This window comes from Humulus lupulus, chromosome 6, assembly GCF_963169125.1.
Source record: "Humulus lupulus chromosome 6, drHumLupu1.1, whole genome shotgun sequence".
Taxonomy (NCBI): Eukaryota; Viridiplantae; Streptophyta; class Magnoliopsida; order Rosales; family Cannabaceae; genus Humulus; species Humulus lupulus.
Window position 1 is genome coordinate 3,595,682 of NC_084798.1, and position 16,794 is coordinate 3,612,475.

Below are 16,794 nucleotides of genomic sequence, written 5' to 3' on the forward strand. Positions count from 1 at the left end.
GTTCTTTTATTTGTTGAATGCCATTTTAAGCTTAAAGTCGTCTCTTCTTTTCTAAACATCCTTTGAAACCTTGGTATAATAGGAAAATATTTCAACAATTTTGCAGGCTGCCCTTGTAGAATCTCTGTTGTCTATTCATTTTGCTTCCATCTTGGATATTGACAAGTGGGACATACTTGGGCATCAACATTCTCTTTTGTATACAAACAACAATCGTTGACACAAGCATGGATATGCTTATAGCACAGATCAAACATCTTTAGAAACTTTTTAACTGCATACATTTATGTCAGTAGGAGATTATCTTTCGGCAACATTTCTTTGATAATCTCCAACATCTCACTAATGCCAACATCTGAGATTCCATGCTTTGTTTTTAGATTATACAGCCCAACGATAGAAATTTTTTTTGTATACTTTGAACATCCTTCATACAATGGAGATTCAGCATGTGCTAATAGACTATGAAAATCAGCATCATTGTTATCGTCACCAAAATCATTGGCATTACTTGAAAATACTCTCGCTGCCCGAAATAAATCATATTCAAAACTTGTGTTTTTCGTGCTGCTTTGAACTGGATCTTCCCCATTATGAAACCATGTTTTGTAAGATTGGTCCATGCCCCACAAAACTAAGTGTTCGACAACTTCGTCTAAAAGTTGATGTCTTAGATTGTGACATTTGTTGCATGGACAAAGAATCTTGGCTGGAAATCCGAGATTCGTCATGGCTGTCACTACAACAAAATAGATGTTTTATGACTTTAATTGGGAGACATTGGAAGTCTACAATGTCTCGCACTTAGTGAGACGTTGTTGCTAGGGTCATTGTAGGTATATATCCCACGTCTCCCATTGGGAGAGGTGGGAGACTTCCCACGTCTCCCACTGGGAGACATTGAAAGTCTCCTACATTTAAAAAAAATAAATTAAATAAATTTATAATTAATATTATTTTAATTTGATTTAATAATTAATTAAATTGAAATAATATTAATTTAAATTGAAATTATTTTAATCTAAATTTAAATTAATTTAATAATCAATTAAATTGAAAGAAAAAAATATATTTGTTAGATATATACAAGAAATACAATATTTGTTAGAAATATTCAAAATGAACAAATATTGCATTGTGTATGAAGAAAGAGTTAAAAAATTAAAAAAAAAAACCTATCAACGAGGTTGGTAACTTTGGATTATCGGCAACATATATGTCGCCCATTCTTGTCGCAACTCATCAATTTGTGCCTCTGTATATGATGTGCTTGTTAGCTGCAAGAAATATAAAGTAAAATATATTAATTAATTATTTGATTACATTTATAGTTTCAAAAATAATTTGTAAATTTTAATTAATAATACCGTTCTCAAGAAATGCCCAGGACTCGCATGTTCAATCAAATCCTTCAACATCCTCATTAAGTAGTATCCACATGCCACATTGTCCGGTTGGTGTGGACACTAATTATTTAAAAATATGAGTAATTTATTATTAAATTGAAACTTTTTAAAAAATGCATACATGTTATTCTACTTAATTATTATAAATGTTCAAAAATTTCTGCTAAAGTTACTTACCTGAGGTTGCTTAATGCGTAGAGTATCAGGGATCTCGACATCAGGAAGATTCATAGAGAAAAAAAGATTGAAAGCGCTGACGATCACTGATACAATCTCTTCACGGTTATTTAGCTCTGAATTCACCGGATCACAACAATAAACATTATATGCATATGGTGCCAAAATAAGCAACATCCAATGTTCACTGTATAAGAAAAACAAAAAAATTATAGCTCAAATGTTAAACAAAGAAATTATTGATATGGGTCGGAAAAATGACAAGTTTTTAAACTTACCCATGGTTCCAAGGGACAAGCATAACTTGTTCTTTTGATTTTACGTCATTGCAACGTCTGAACAGATTCTGAACATGATCGTCGAATGAACTCCCTTGAGTGGCGACGATATTAGGATTGACAAATAAAAATTTATTTTGGCGACCTTGTTGTACCACATATCTGTAAATGAACCTAATACAAAAATATGAAAAATTGTTATATGAATGAATAAATCAAATTAGAAAATTAAATGAACAAACTTATTTGTGAGATATATACCTCATGTAGCTGACGAGTACTGCTTGTCCAATCTTCTCCTTTCGAGCAAACTGAAGTATGTCATCCTTAAATATATAACAGTGAGACATATCCTGATCAAAAACTTCAGACTCTATGCCTAGATTGACACACTCGCCATCATCCCAATGAGATACGATATTCTGTAATCGTTCCAATGGAGTGTGGGCCAATTGTGTTGGAGGAGTTTGTTGTCGTCTTCTTTCTCAAGGTTGTTGTGTTGATGGAGCTCTTGGTCGTTGTGATTTGGTCCTACTTGTAGAGGGAGTCTGTATACAATTATATCAACAATTAAAAAAATTACAAACAAATATAGAATTGTAAAGATAATTATGTAAAAACATGGCATCACCTCATGAGTTACATCTTCAGATATAATGACAAAATCCTTAGGCCACGCTATTGGCGTCCCAATGGCCTGAGCAACTATGTACATGTCCAAATCAGGATATGCAAAAGGGAGAGGACAGGTTGGCTTAAGAACACTCGTAATCATAACTTGGAAGTTGTTGCCTGCCTCTCTTTCAATGAGTGTACCTGATGCAACAATGTTTGAAACCGAACCAATTGCTAATTGGCATGCTCGGCCCTGCGTAAGAAACATATTATATACAAATAATCATGTTGAAGCAGTAAAGAAATTTATTTGGTTTCAGAATATTCAAGAAAGTTTAATTACCTCTTGCAAAAGCGGTTGTAGTGCAACAATATGGTGTTCTGCTTGAGGCACTACTAGGTCTAGAGTATAGTAGGACGCCTGCGCTGGTGGCACTGGTGGGTCAGGCACATAGTATGATGATGGCGCTGGTAGGACTCCAACGTTAGATCCTGATCCGCTCTGTTGGGCCAATAATTTTCTCAAGAGCTCATCTTGTTGCTGAAGGTGCTCTTCTAGGCGTTGTGTTTGTTGACGATGCTCTTCTTCTTGTTTTCGAAATCTTTCTTCAAATTCCTTTCTAATGTCGTCATTCGAAGAAGAGGCTTTTGATTTATTTTTCGTTGAGGTAGGTGTTGGAGTATTCCAGTATACTGAGTGGGACACACCGTGTCCTCCAGCCCTAACACGTCCTCGAGGCTCAGGAGTGCCCAACGCCCTCATCAGCACATCATCAGGGCCATCAGGTGCCCATTTACCCTCAGCTTGGAGTTGCCGGTAATGATCCTGTGAAACAATATTCATAGAAAGTTATATATAATAGCTAATAATTTGCATATCAACATTATTAAATATGAGCACTTACAATATTTTTTTGAATCTCGCCTCTCCAATTAGCTCTCCTTTTGCATTCCGACGACCCATGCTCCATAAGTCTGCCCTATCAAGTTCAGTCAGACTTTTCCCACTTTGTTCCATTAACATCTCTTCAATACACACATAGCCTCCTCTAGAGAGTTTGTGATTGTATTTATTCAGTGCTCGATAATTTTGCATCTCCTCTCTCTTTCTTTGCCACTCGGGAGTTAATCTTGAGTTCACAAATGTTAACCATTCATCCGGAGTTATGACATTCTCAAATCCAAATGGCAAAGCTGGCGGGAACTCATTTGGGTATTTTTTCAAAGCATCGTAAACGTGTACCCTAGTAAGATTAGTCTTCCAATTTCGGAAGTACTTTCCCACATCCTTCAACATCTGTTGCTTTTGTTTGGGGTCAAAATCATAAGTTTTCTGCAAGTTTGAAAGTAATAAGAAGCATATTATCAAAATAATATATATTTTAAAAACATTAAATGAAATATAATTAATAAAAATATACCTTCATTGTGTCCCATATTTTATTTTTATCCACCACACTAACATCTTTCCAACTGTTAATGTTGATGGACACAGTTGCTCGAACAACTGATCCAAGCTGTGATGAAACATTACTTCTAGATCCACCCACTAGTTGACCATACTCATTGTATTCAACAGGAGTAAGATGTCCTTCACTCCTTTTTTTGGTGTTTCTAGACATCCATGTACGTCCTCTCACAGATTTATTTTCTTGCTCCACTGACTGAGAATTAGGGTGTTGCTCTCCCTCATCAGAACTACCACCAAAAGGATCAGCCTCCATCTGTGAAACATAAATATCATTATTATAACAATTTTGGACACTCATAATCCAAAGATGAAACACATTGTGATAACAACTAAGAATTTCACATATCATAAACATATGAAACCTATTAAATGGTACCTCAAGACCCATTATCATCAACCCACAATCCTTCACCATTTTCACGGAAACAAATACAATCATCGTCAACTTCGTCATTATCGTCTATTGCAGTGAATGTGACAAGTTCTTCTTCGAGAGGTATATCATGTAAATCACCATCTTTAATGTTCCATTCTCTTGTTTGCGTTGGAAGAACAATTGACCATTGGTTGTCTGAAGGATCATTCACATAAAATACTTGTTTCGCTTGTGAAGCTAATATAAATCGACCAGATCTGTGCCCAATTCGATTTAGATTAACTAATGTGAAACCAAAATCTTCATATATTATGCCGCTGTCACTTTTCACCCAATCACAAAAGAAAACAGGTACTCGAGTTGTGATATAATCTAACTCCCAAATTTCATTAACTACTCCATAAAAAGTCATATCACATTCAACTGGATTTTTATCTTTTGCACTAGAGACTTGCATAGTTTTAGCAACAAGGCTAACACCACTGTTTTGTGTGTTTCTGTTGTTATCGCGCTCCCTAGTGTTAAATAGAGTACCGTTAATCATGTATGATGAAAACTTGATGACATTAACTTAAGGTCCTCGAGAAATCCACTTAACAATGTCTGAAACCTTATTTGATGTGTTTTGTAATTCTGACACAACCTATCAAATCAACATACCAAAAACAACCAAAAATGTCATCTTGTAATTAAGTACTAATTAATGACAACTTTCAATAATCAACACAATTTACCTTTTGTTCTATCAAACTACTAAAAGTTCGATAATGTTCGTCTTGTAACCATTTTGAGTTCCTTGACTTGGATGGAAATTTGGTCTTTATCCAATTAAAATGTTCCCTTCAATTATAAATATGCTGTTAAACAATTGAATATACGAAATTACACAACTTAAACTTAATGTATTATATGAATATAACTCACTCGATATAAGGTTGAATTTCATTTATATTCTGCAACACAAGACGATGCGCTTCATCTAGAAGATCTCGACTTACTGTGCATACAACGCTACCACGACGACTCTGAATCTCAACATTTTCAACATCATTTAACCCAATTTTCTGTACACCAGTCATGTATTCAGAACAAAATTCAACTGCCTCTTCTGCAATATAACATTCGACGATGCATCCTTCCGGCCGACTTCTATTCCTAACATACCCCTTAAGAATCTTCATATATCGCTCAAATGGATACATCCATCTTAAATAAACTGGACCACAATATCTTAGTTCTCTAACCAAGTGAACTGTCAAATGGATCATTATATCAAAAAATGCCGGCGGGAAATATTTCTCCAACTCACAAAATACCTCAACAATTTCATCTCTTAACTTAGGTAACTTTAGCGGATCAATCACCTTACAACACAGTGACTTGAAAAACAAGCATAATTTGTGATTACATCTCGAACTCTCCTAGGCAACACAGATCGAATGGCCACTGGTAGCAAATGTTGCATTAGAATATGACAATTGTGATATTTCATGCCAGTCAGAATACAACTTTTCATGTCTACCAATGACCTTATATTTGAGGAATATCCGTCTGGAACTTTTATATTAAACAAACATCTGCAAATTTCCATTTTTTCCTCTTTAGTAAGAGTGTAAGCTGCAGGAGGTAAATATGTTCGTCTCTTATCTGGTTTTGGAGTCAATTCATCCCTTATACCCATTGCAACCAAGTCTTGTCTAGCCTTAATTCCATCCTTAGTTTTCTCAGGAATATTCAACAAAGTGCCAATCAAACTATCACATACATTTTTCTCTATGTGCATAACATCTAAATTATGACGTATAAGTAAGAAAGGCCAATATTCAAGTTTGAAGAAAACAGATTTCTTTTTATAACACCCTTTTGGCTCCTCCACAACCTTGGCCTTGCGACTACGTTTCATCTTTGTAGGTGTACGAACTTTGGGCTTCCCTAACTTGAACACAATTTTAGACATCTTCTCAAGTATGTAGAGTCCAAGAACTTTACTTAGCTAATTGTTTAGTAGTATTATAGTATGTTTAGTGTTATCATTGTTACTTTGGATTTTTGGTTCAGACCGGGAGTTATTTGGACACTCATAGTAGTACTTATAGATTTTCTAAGTTTAACCTATAGTTTAAGAATATTAAGTATAACCTAAGGATTGATTAATGTGTCTGATATTAAGGATTATATTATTATATTATAAGGTTTAGACATCAACCAATAGGATTTTAAGCACATGTTTTGAATGGTAATTAAGGATTAAGTATTTTTGAGGATTAAATTAAATAAGGGTAAAAGTTTGAATGTATAGGGTCAGTCAGCAGCTTTGAGCACGTTGAGGGCTTAGTCAAGGCTGTTTACTCCATTCAAACTCAGCTAAAAATGTGTAAATTCGTGTTTAAATATTCAGCGTATGCCGATATATCGCAGCTATAGGGGGCGATATATCGCAGCACGTAGATACGGAAAACACGAATCGATGCACGGTCGCCTCGGGAACAAAGGTCCAGGCGATATATCGCCTATAGGGGGCGATATATCGCCTCCACCAGCATGAATTCAAATACTTTTGAATTCCTTTCCCTTCAGCCATTCAAACTCCTTCAACAGTCCAGCATCTTCTGAACGAGTCTTCAGCCTCTGCTGAACGATTATTCAAATGATTTTCACCTATAAAGCCATTATTTTTATTCAAGTAAAATCAAGATATTTTCATTCCCAAACTCTATAAATAGGACCTAGTACCCAGCCATTATTCACCATTTGCTCTAAGTTCAGAGGCTGCTAGTGTTAAGTGAGTGTGAGAGTGTAAACACTTGGTTTGGGGAAAAACTATAAGCTTAAACATCATAAGCTTATCAAACACTTTGGGAAGTGAGTTCTATAGTATTTCGGTGAAGGTTAGATTGATCTTGCAATCTTTGAGGTAAACCCAAAACTCTAGTTCTTTTCTGTATTTTTATGTTATTTCCTTTCTCAAAACCTTCTACTCAGTCCCCTAACCTTATTCTTATTTTGGTTAGGGAATCCAAGCTTTTAAGCATATAAGTCGGTAAGTATGTTTTCTATGGTTTAGTCGTTCCATCTCTTTCATTTCATCTCCTTTCTTTAAGACTCACTCTTGTTCATTATGGTTTTAGGAGTGTTCCAAAAAGTCCCAACTCAGTCCATAATCTCGGTAACTTTGGTAAGGAAATAGGCTAGAATCAACATGTTATGTGATTATGTTATCTATATGTTTTATGTTATTAAAAGTGTTATGATATATGTGTATGTTTGTAGGCTTGGGCATATGACCCATATGACTAACAAGACCCCAAATGGGTTATGGGCATATGACCTACTTAGCTAGTAGGACCCCACTAATCCCATGGGCATATGCTTGTTTAGTCTATGGGACCCCAAGTAATAATGGCCATTATAATAAGTGTATGTTATATGTATTATGTTAAGTCTTTATGTTTTCTTATGAAATTATGTATGTGACTTTGTGTTAGATTTTCCTTACTGGGCATTAGGCTCACTCCTTTCTGTTTATGTGCAGGAAAATAAGTTTAGAGGCGGAAAGATTCGTGACGCTTGGAGAATGTGTATCGATGATGAATGGAGTCAAGGGGCCGAGCGTTATTCGATTCGAGGATATAGTCTCCTTTTATGTTTTTATGGTTTTTATGTGTATTTTCCGCATTATTATGTAATGTCTTTTCTTTTAAATCATGTTTTGTTTTAAAAACAATGGGATCCCATAATCCTTCTTAGTATTCTGTTTGTTTGTAAATAACTCTCATTTTGCAAGTTACTCAATAAATTATGGTATTTTCGTAAAAATGTAAGTTTTATGTATAGTTTCGATAATGGTCCAATTAGTCTAGATTAGTGGGTCATTACAAAGTACTTGGATCCCATTCAATGGCTCAGGAGCCTCTTCAAACTCTTGTTTACCATTGAATGCCTTCTTCCAAGTCCGAAGTTTATGCGTATTAGGCAAGAACTTCCTATGTCCCATATAACATATTTTCCGAGAGTGTTTCAAGTATTCAGAACATGTTTTTTCTTGACAAACGGGGCAAGCTTTATATCCTTTCACACTAAACCCAGATAAATTTCCATAAGCAGGAAAGTCATTAATTGTCCACAATAAGACCGCTCTAAGATTAAATTCTTCCTGCCTATACGCATCATAAACCTTAACCCCTTCATCCCACAAAGTTTTCAAGTCATCTATAAGAGGAGCTAGATAGAGGTCAATATCATTACCAGGTTGTTTAGGTCCTAATATCAACAAGGTCAAAATCATAAACTTTCTCTTCATACACAACCATGGGGGTAGATTGTAAATAACAAGCATAACAGGCCAACAACTATACTTACTGCTAAGGGATGCGTGTGGATTAAACTCGTCAGTCGAAAGACCTAGACGAATATTACGAGATTCATTTCCAAAAGAAGGCCACTTCAAATCAACTCTCTTCCAAGCAAGGGTGTCAGCTGGATGTCTTAATTTACCATCCTTTATTCTTTCATTAGCATGCCACGACAAACTTTTAGCATGTTCGGCATTTCTAAACAATCGGATGAAACGAGGAATTGGCGGAAGGTACCACAAAACTTTGGCAGGTACTCCTTCCTTGACATCGTCACCATTTCTTTTCTTTTGCCATCGTGACTCACCACAAGTAGGACACGATTTTGCGTCTGCAAAACTATTTCGATACAATATGCAATCATTAGGACATGCATCAATTTTTTCGTACTGCATGCCTAATGAGCATAACGTCTTCTTTGCCTCATAAAATGAAATTGGAATTTCATTAACTTCAGGCAATAACTCCTTCAAGAAACCAAATAACTCAATAATGCTTTTATCACTCCAGCCATGTTTAGCTTTTAGATTGTACAACCTAAGAAGCGCAGATAATTTTGTAAATCTTGTACAACCAGAGTAAATTGGTTTCTCGGCATCATTAAGGAGTGTCTCAAACTTATTTGGGTCTACTCCTGATCCATAATGTGCGTCGTCAATCATTTCATCTAATGGATCCCAGTTCTCCTCCACTATATTCCTCCTCACTCCTTTTGGTCTACTTGGCAGAGTTGGAGCAATCGGAGCTATCTCCCCATGGTAATACCAAATTCTGTAACTCTTGTCGATCCCATTGAAATATAAGTGTTCTTTAATCTTTTTAAGATCCATCTTTTTAACATTTCCACACTTAAGACATGGACAATAAGTAAAATTTGGGTCTTTCACATTTTCCGAACAAAACCTTAAGAACAAATCGACCCCGTTCCTATATTCCGCAGATAACCTATTCGCTGACATCCACTGTTTATCCATATATTCTCCTATGTCTATGGAAAAGAAAAGAAACAACACTAAATAAGCACGTGATAAAGTTCTATATAAAACTAATTTTTTATTATCCTAGATAAAATCGGGCAGCATTTCCCCTATAATAGTGACATAACCATCTGCATGTGAATATCAAAACAAACAATTCAAACAACATACAATAAGTTTCTTCCTTATAGAATGTCTATATAAAACTAATTGTTTATTATCCTAGATAAAATCGGGCAGCATTTCCCCTATAATAGTGACCTAACCATCTGCATGTGAATAGCAAAACAAACAATTCAAACAACATACAATAAGTTTCTTCCTTATAGCTCCGCAGCACACAGTCAAATTTTTCAGAACGTACTTCACTAATACACACAAGTTCTCAACCTTCCGTTATCACTGCAGCACACAATTTTAACTCAGAACCTACTTCACTATGGATGAATATTTAAGATATTCAAACTCCTCTAACATTTGTTTAATAATATTAAAAGTAGAAGTAAGAGAATATATATGTACCTCTTGCAATCTTTAATCCAAAAGCTAGCAAAGTTACTTCACTTAGTAATCAAATTCGCTATTAAATCCACAAACCAATAAAATTAAATTAATAAATAATAAATAAAACTTCACTAAATATTTAGCAATATATAACGTATTATTGTAATTTTAGAAACTTAATTACCTCAAATGTGTGATTGATATTGGAATTTTGATGCAAAATACTCTCTAAAATCTCACCACAAAAATCACAACCTATGAAATTAAATTAATTAATATGTTAAAAATTACTAAACAAATATCACTAAATATCTAATAATAGTAAATGATATTGGTAAACAAATAAAAAAAATCTCAATGTGCCGCTAATTATAACCTCAACAAAAAATCAATATAAAATTTCATAACCTAAAAACTTAATAATAAACAAAACATAAAAATTTTCATATATTTCTATTTTATAAATTATTTAATAAATTTATTTTAACATAGCTATATATATAACAAAATAGTTACAATTTAAAAAAAAAAATCAAATATACAAAAATATATCTAAATTTTGAAATAAAAAATGATAAAAATTTAAAAAAATCATGAACATATATACTCTAATGAAATATATACAATGTGATAGGTTAAATTAAAAAAAGCCTAAAAAATCATAAATCCCTAAAAACTTCCATGGAAAAACCACAAAAACATACAATGTATATAAAAAAAATGCATAAAAATGTAAAACTAACACAAAATCATGTATATTACTCATCCTAATGCAAAACCTATGATTTATTTGCAAAATAATTAACTAAAAATCAATAAAATAAAATAAAAAACATACCTTAGAACCCTAAAAAAACGCAGCCCCAATTCTCTCATCTGGTTTGCATGCTCTCGGGTTGGTGATGATATGTGAGGAAGACAAGTTTTTTTGGTCATATATGAAGGGAGCACATCCAATGTCTCCCACTGGGAGATGTGGGACACGTGGCATGTCTCCCAGTGGGAGACGTTGGATGTGCATGTATAGTTTCGTTAATGGTCCAAATAGTCTAGATTAGTGGGTCATTACAACTTGCTTAGCTAGCAAGACCCCACTAATCTAATGGGCATATGACTTGTTTAGTTTATGGGACCCCAAGTAATAATGGCCATTATAGTATGTATGTGACATAAGTGTTATGGTATGTTTTTATGTTGCATTATGAATTTTTATGTATATGACTATATGTTAGATTTTCCTTGCTGGGCATTAGGCTCATTCCTTTTATGTTTATATGTGCAGGAAAATAGCTATAGTGGCGGGAAAGGTTTGTGGATGCTTGGGGAATGTGTATTGAGGCGGAATGGATTCAAAGAGCCGAGAGTTTCGATTCGAGGATGAAGTCTTTACTTATGGTTTTATGTGTATTTTTCCGCACTTATTAATGTAATCTCTTTTAAGTACCATTATGTTATGATTTAATTTTAAAACAATGGGATCCCATATCCTACTTTAAATTTTATGTAAGTTTAACAATTTGTTTTTTACAAGTTTTAATAAAGTTATGATCTTTACAGTTGTAAGCTCTATTAAGGATTAGGGTCTATGTGTAGTTTTCATTAATGGTCCAAAGTCTAGAGTGGTTGGGTCATTACAAATAGTCTACTAGTACTTTTAGCTTTATAATTGTCAACAATTCATTATTAACAAAAATAAAATTAATATGCCAACCACTAAGTGAAGCTTAAGAAGAGTGTAGCTACACCTACATCCACTAAGTTAATAAAAATTGGACTAACTCAAATTATCAAACATATTGCAAGTGTAGTGCTAAAGCATCTTAGTGTTTTTGACGGCAAAAATTTTCAACAGAATTTGAAAATTAGTTTAGATAGAAAGCACGTATGTTTCTCTAAAACTCAACAGAAAGGTTTTCAATAATGGTAATTGTTCTTATAAGCTTATAATTATAGCCATTCTTCATATGGCCTAACCATTTTATAGAATTTCAAACAATAGATAAAACTTTAAGTTTGATAACCAAATCAAATGCATAATTACAGTACTGTACTGCCCTTAATCTAAGAACAGTTAATATAACTCTTTTATGTATACATATATATATATAAACACAGCACACACAGAAATGTAGACTATTCTGTTTGGGTAAACATATATTTATATATTATTAATCTAAGAACAGTTAATATAACAAAGAATGAATACAATAATACATTTTTAATAGAGTTATTTTACTGTGTTATCGAAAGTAGACTTTCCTAAATCTCAACAGAATTGCAAGACCAAATGTAGGAGTTTTTTTTTTTTTTTTTTTTATATTAACTGAACTTGAAGATGAGAAGAAAACCGTGGGATTCGCAATAGAAGGCTCAGAGCTAAATCATGTTCACTCATTACTAAATCAAGTAGACTTGAAAAGAAAAGCTCAAAATAATGAATCTCCTTTACTCTATTCCAAATAACAGAGGTACGTTTTAGATAATGTGTATTTTAGGAACTAATTGATTACCATAAAAACAGAGCAATTAGACTAAGAGACAAAAGGATTTGAATCATATCCTTGATCATGGGAGCTTTAATTTTTTTCTACAGAATAACAATTAAACAAAGCAACATTGTTAACTACTATTTTAAAACGTATATTGTTCACTGAGACTATGCATCTTTTCTATCTCCTCTTCCTTTTCTCTGTCTCAAGACTTATATTATTAGCCAAGAAATATATAGCTCACCATCTAAAACTATCTTGAATACTTCATTAAACCAAAGAGCTCATACATCATATCCTATCTGTTCAAGCTCATAATGTATATACAGTTTCTTTGCATCATTTTGTCATACACTTGTGGAGCATTGACCATTAGTTCAAGAGTAACATAGACCACAGTTACCTTACACTACCTTGAACCTCAATACAAACAAACATTCCAACTTAAGCTTTTTCTATTTCCAACTAAAACTAGTTCCACATCCTCTTATATGGTAATTAAGAATTCATGCTTCTATTTAAAGGCTTAATTAGATCTCAGTATTACCACTTAAGCTCATTTTGACAATATAGCTAAGACTGTGTTTAAGCAGAATACCAAAAAGGATAAGTAATTTGCGAGCTATGAGTGCTAAGAGAAGTTTGGCTTAAAAAGAAACTGAATATATACACATTGCATTTTTTTGTGTTAACATATTTCTTTTAATTTTAACAAGATTGAAATAGAAAGTTAGCAAAAACAAAAGGACAAACCCTATTGAGTCTTCTGAATGCTCTAAAGCCTGCTTCAACTCTGCCATTCGCTTCTTTCGTAGCTCCTCAAACCAAGCCCTGAAGTTAAATTGCAACAAAATGAACATAAAACAATGGATCAGTTCTTGCCAAGAATTTAACCATAAGATAAAACTCCACTCTAATCATATCCCAGAAAGAAAAAACACATAAAACTCAACCAAAAACGTTTAAAAGTCAAAGCAGGGGATTTAACATCTACAACTAAATACGTACATGGCTTGCCAAGACCAAAGAGAAGAACGAATCCGAGAAGCCCAACGACTGGAAACGGATTGACGGAGAGATAGAGAAAGACGAGAGAGAGGAGTTCGGAGACCATACCAAGTCGAAGAAATGGGTCTCAGTTCTTTGTGTCGAAATGTTGAAGGAAATGGGTCTCTGTTCATTGTTGAAGAAATGTTGAAGGAAATCTGAAAAAAAAAAAAAAAAAAAAAGCTAAGTGGCGGGATGACTAAAAACTTACCTCCCTTTTTCATTAAGTTGCCCCATATAATATTTTTTCATAAGTATTATATTCATGTGTTATGGAAAGTGGTATTTGGTGTAGTGGGTTCTCTCATTTCGGATTTTTGCTCTTGTACTCTCCATTCTGTTTGTAGGAGGTAAATATATATATATTTATATTACATCTTTTAATTAGTAATAATATGTGAATGTTTTTCTTAATTTTAATTTATATATTATGTTTATTTAGATAATAATTTTGAAAAAATAGGTGTATGATAAAATTTTATATTAAAAATTTAAACATAGTTTGGTATTGAATGTAGTAATATAAATATAATTACATTGGTATTAAGAAAATTATTTAATTCGAAATCAAAATATATATGAAAAGAAAAAAATTATAAATATATATATAAAAAATAGTATTATAAATATAATTATTTGCGGTTTTTTCGTGAACATTTCTCTGCAGTCGAATAAACTACAGTTCGCATTAGTCTTGAAAACCGCAATGTATTAAGAAAAGAAAAAAAAGCAGAAAAAACCATATTTTGAGGAAGTGTATGGGCAATGTCACGAAACTTGGATCACATAATAAACACAATAGAATGCCTAGATGATTCAAGTCAATAAGATTATGAATAATTAATAAAGAGAGTGATGAACACGCTTGAAATTTCAACACAGTCCAGGTGACCTTAGTTCAGGTGACCTTAGTTCAGATTGCTACATAAATATATAAGTTTTTTTTTCAATTATTTTTCATATTAATACAAGACATATATACCTATATTTCCAATTGGTGGGACAAAAATTTCGTGAATTTTTCTATGACTTTAACCTAATTGTAAGGCTCACGGCTAAAGTGGGTCTTGGTATTTGGTAGAAGACCAAGACTTTTGTCGTGAGCTTTACTGCAAGATTAAAGTCATAGCAAAATTCACCAAAATGTTTTGTCAAAAGTTTTTTGTTCATTTTTTTGTCAAAATTTTATTAAATTCATTTGATTTAAATAATATTAAAAAATAAATATTGATCTTTTTTATTTTATTTTAAACAGTGGACATCTAATATTCGTTAATTAATAAAAAAATAACTTTATAAACATATAACATTAATTTATTTAACTAACTAATACTAAGCAATGTTTTGGTATCAAAAAGAAAATAAAACATAATAAAAAAAAGTAGTATAATTCCTACAAATATATTATTCAACTTATTTTTCATCAAAGTTTTATAATGTGTTGATTTTAATTATATTTTAAAATTTCACAAATAGAATCTTTTCGTTCAACAAAAAGGATAACACAAATATTACAATTAGGCATGTACCTATTAAGTAGCATGTATATATATATACATGTTTGTATAAAAAAAAGTTGATAATTAATGGTCCAAGATAGAAAGAAATAATTGGACAGTTTTGGGAAATTAATTTAGACACTAGGATTTATAATGTTAATATTCAATATGATATTTATTGTAAACATACTTGTTTGATTTGCGTCTTTATTATAAATCAATTATTTTTGTTGTCGATTCAACTTACATCAATCAAGAAAACTTGTCAATACTATATGATATGTAAAACGCGTAATGATGATGTAGAGTCCAAGAACTTTACTTAGCTAATTGTTTAGTAGTATTATAGTATGTTTAGTGTTATCATTGTTACTTTGGATTTTTGGTTCAGACCGGGAGTTATTTGGACACTCATAGTAGTACTTATAGATTTTCTAAGTTTAACCTATAGTTTAAGAATATTAAGTATAACCTAAGGTTTGATTAATGTGTCTGATATTAAGGAATATATTATTATATTATAAGGTTTAGACATCAACCAATAGGATTTTAAGCACATGTTTTGAATGGTAATTAAGGATTAAGTATTTTTGAGGATTAAATTAAATAAGGGTAAAAGTTTGAATGTATAGGGTCAGTCAGCAGCTTTGAGCACGTTGAGGGCTTAGTCAAGGCTGTTTAGTCCATTCAAACTTAGCTAAAAATGTGTAAACTCGTGTTTAAATATTCTGCGTATGCCGATATATCGCAGCTATAGGGGGCGATATGTCGCAGCACGTAGATACGGAAAACACGAATCGATGCACGGTCGCCTCGGGAACAAAGGTCCAGGCGATATATCGCCTATAGGGGGCGATATATCGCCTCCACCAGCATGTTTTCAAATTCGTTTGAATTCTTTTCCCTTCAGCCATTCAAACGCCTTCAACAGTCCAGCATCTTCTGAACGAGTCTTCAGCCTCTGCTGAACGATTATTCAAATGATTTTTACTTAAAAAACCATTATTTTTATTCAAGTAAAATCAAGATATTTTCATTCCCAAACTCTATAAATAGGACCTAGTACCCAGCCATTATTCACCATTTGCTCTAAATTCAGAGGCTGCTAGTGTTAAGTGAGTGAGAGAGTGTAAACACTTGGTTTGGGGAAAAACTATAAGCTTAAACATCATAAGCTTATCAAACACTTGGGAAGTAAGTGAGTGCTATAGTATTTCGGTGGATGTTAGATTGATCTTGCAATCTTTGAGGTAAACCCAAAACTCTAGTCTTTTCTGTGTTCTATGTTATTTCTTTCTCAAAACCTTCTACTCAGTCCCCTAACCTTATTCTTATTTTTGGTTAGGGAATCCAAGTTCTTAAGCACTTAAGTGGTGGTAAGCATATTTTCGTTTAATGGTTTAGTCTTCCTATTCTCTTTCATTTCATCTCCTTTCTTTAGACTCACCCTTGTTCATTGTGGTTTTAGGAGTGTTCCAAAAGTCCTAACTCAGTCCATTTTATCCCGGTAACTTTGGTAAGGAAAATAGGCTAGAATTAATATGTTATGTGCTTATGTTATCTATATGATTATGTTATTAAAAGTGTTATGATATGTATATGT

General features: G+C 32.9%; 2 protein-coding genes across 4 annotated transcripts; both read right to left on the reverse strand.

Moving 5' to 3' along the window:
• Positions 1-962: 962 nt before the first annotated feature.
• On the reverse strand, positions 963-2,339 carry LOC133783699 (uncharacterized). The gene is made up of 5 exons (XM_062223348.1): positions 2,123-2,339; positions 1,862-2,035; positions 1,584-1,770; positions 1,368-1,466; positions 963-1,277 (listed from the first exon to the last, which is right to left on the reverse strand). Exons 1-5 carry the CDS (start codon positions 2,209-2,211, stop codon positions 1,179-1,181), a joined length of 648 nt encoding a protein of 215 aa, XP_062079332.1. The 5' UTR covers positions 2,212-2,339; the 3' UTR covers positions 963-1,178.
• Positions 2,220-10,418, reverse strand: LOC133783698 (uncharacterized). Of its 3 annotated transcripts, XM_062223346.1 has the most exons (5): positions 10,341-10,418; positions 10,175-10,232; positions 3,898-4,200; positions 3,382-3,809; positions 3,168-3,302 (listed from the first exon to the last, which is right to left on the reverse strand). In XM_062223346.1, exons 3-5 carry the CDS (start codon positions 4,198-4,200, stop codon positions 3,239-3,241), a joined length of 795 nt encoding a protein of 264 aa, XP_062079330.1. In that variant the 5' UTR covers positions 10,175-10,232; positions 10,341-10,418; the 3' UTR covers positions 3,168-3,238. The 3 variants fall into 3 exon arrangements, with proteins under 3 accessions (XP_062079329.1, XP_062079330.1, XP_062079328.1); XM_062223345.1 differs by lacking the exons at positions 3,898-4,200; positions 10,175-10,232; positions 10,341-10,418 and adding exons at positions 2,220-2,409; positions 2,493-2,729 and having other exon boundaries at positions 2,820-3,302; positions 3,382-3,590; XM_062223344.1 differs by lacking the exons at positions 10,175-10,232; positions 10,341-10,418 and adding an exon at positions 4,324-4,575.
• Between the last annotated feature and the right edge of the window lie 6,376 nt (positions 10,419-16,794).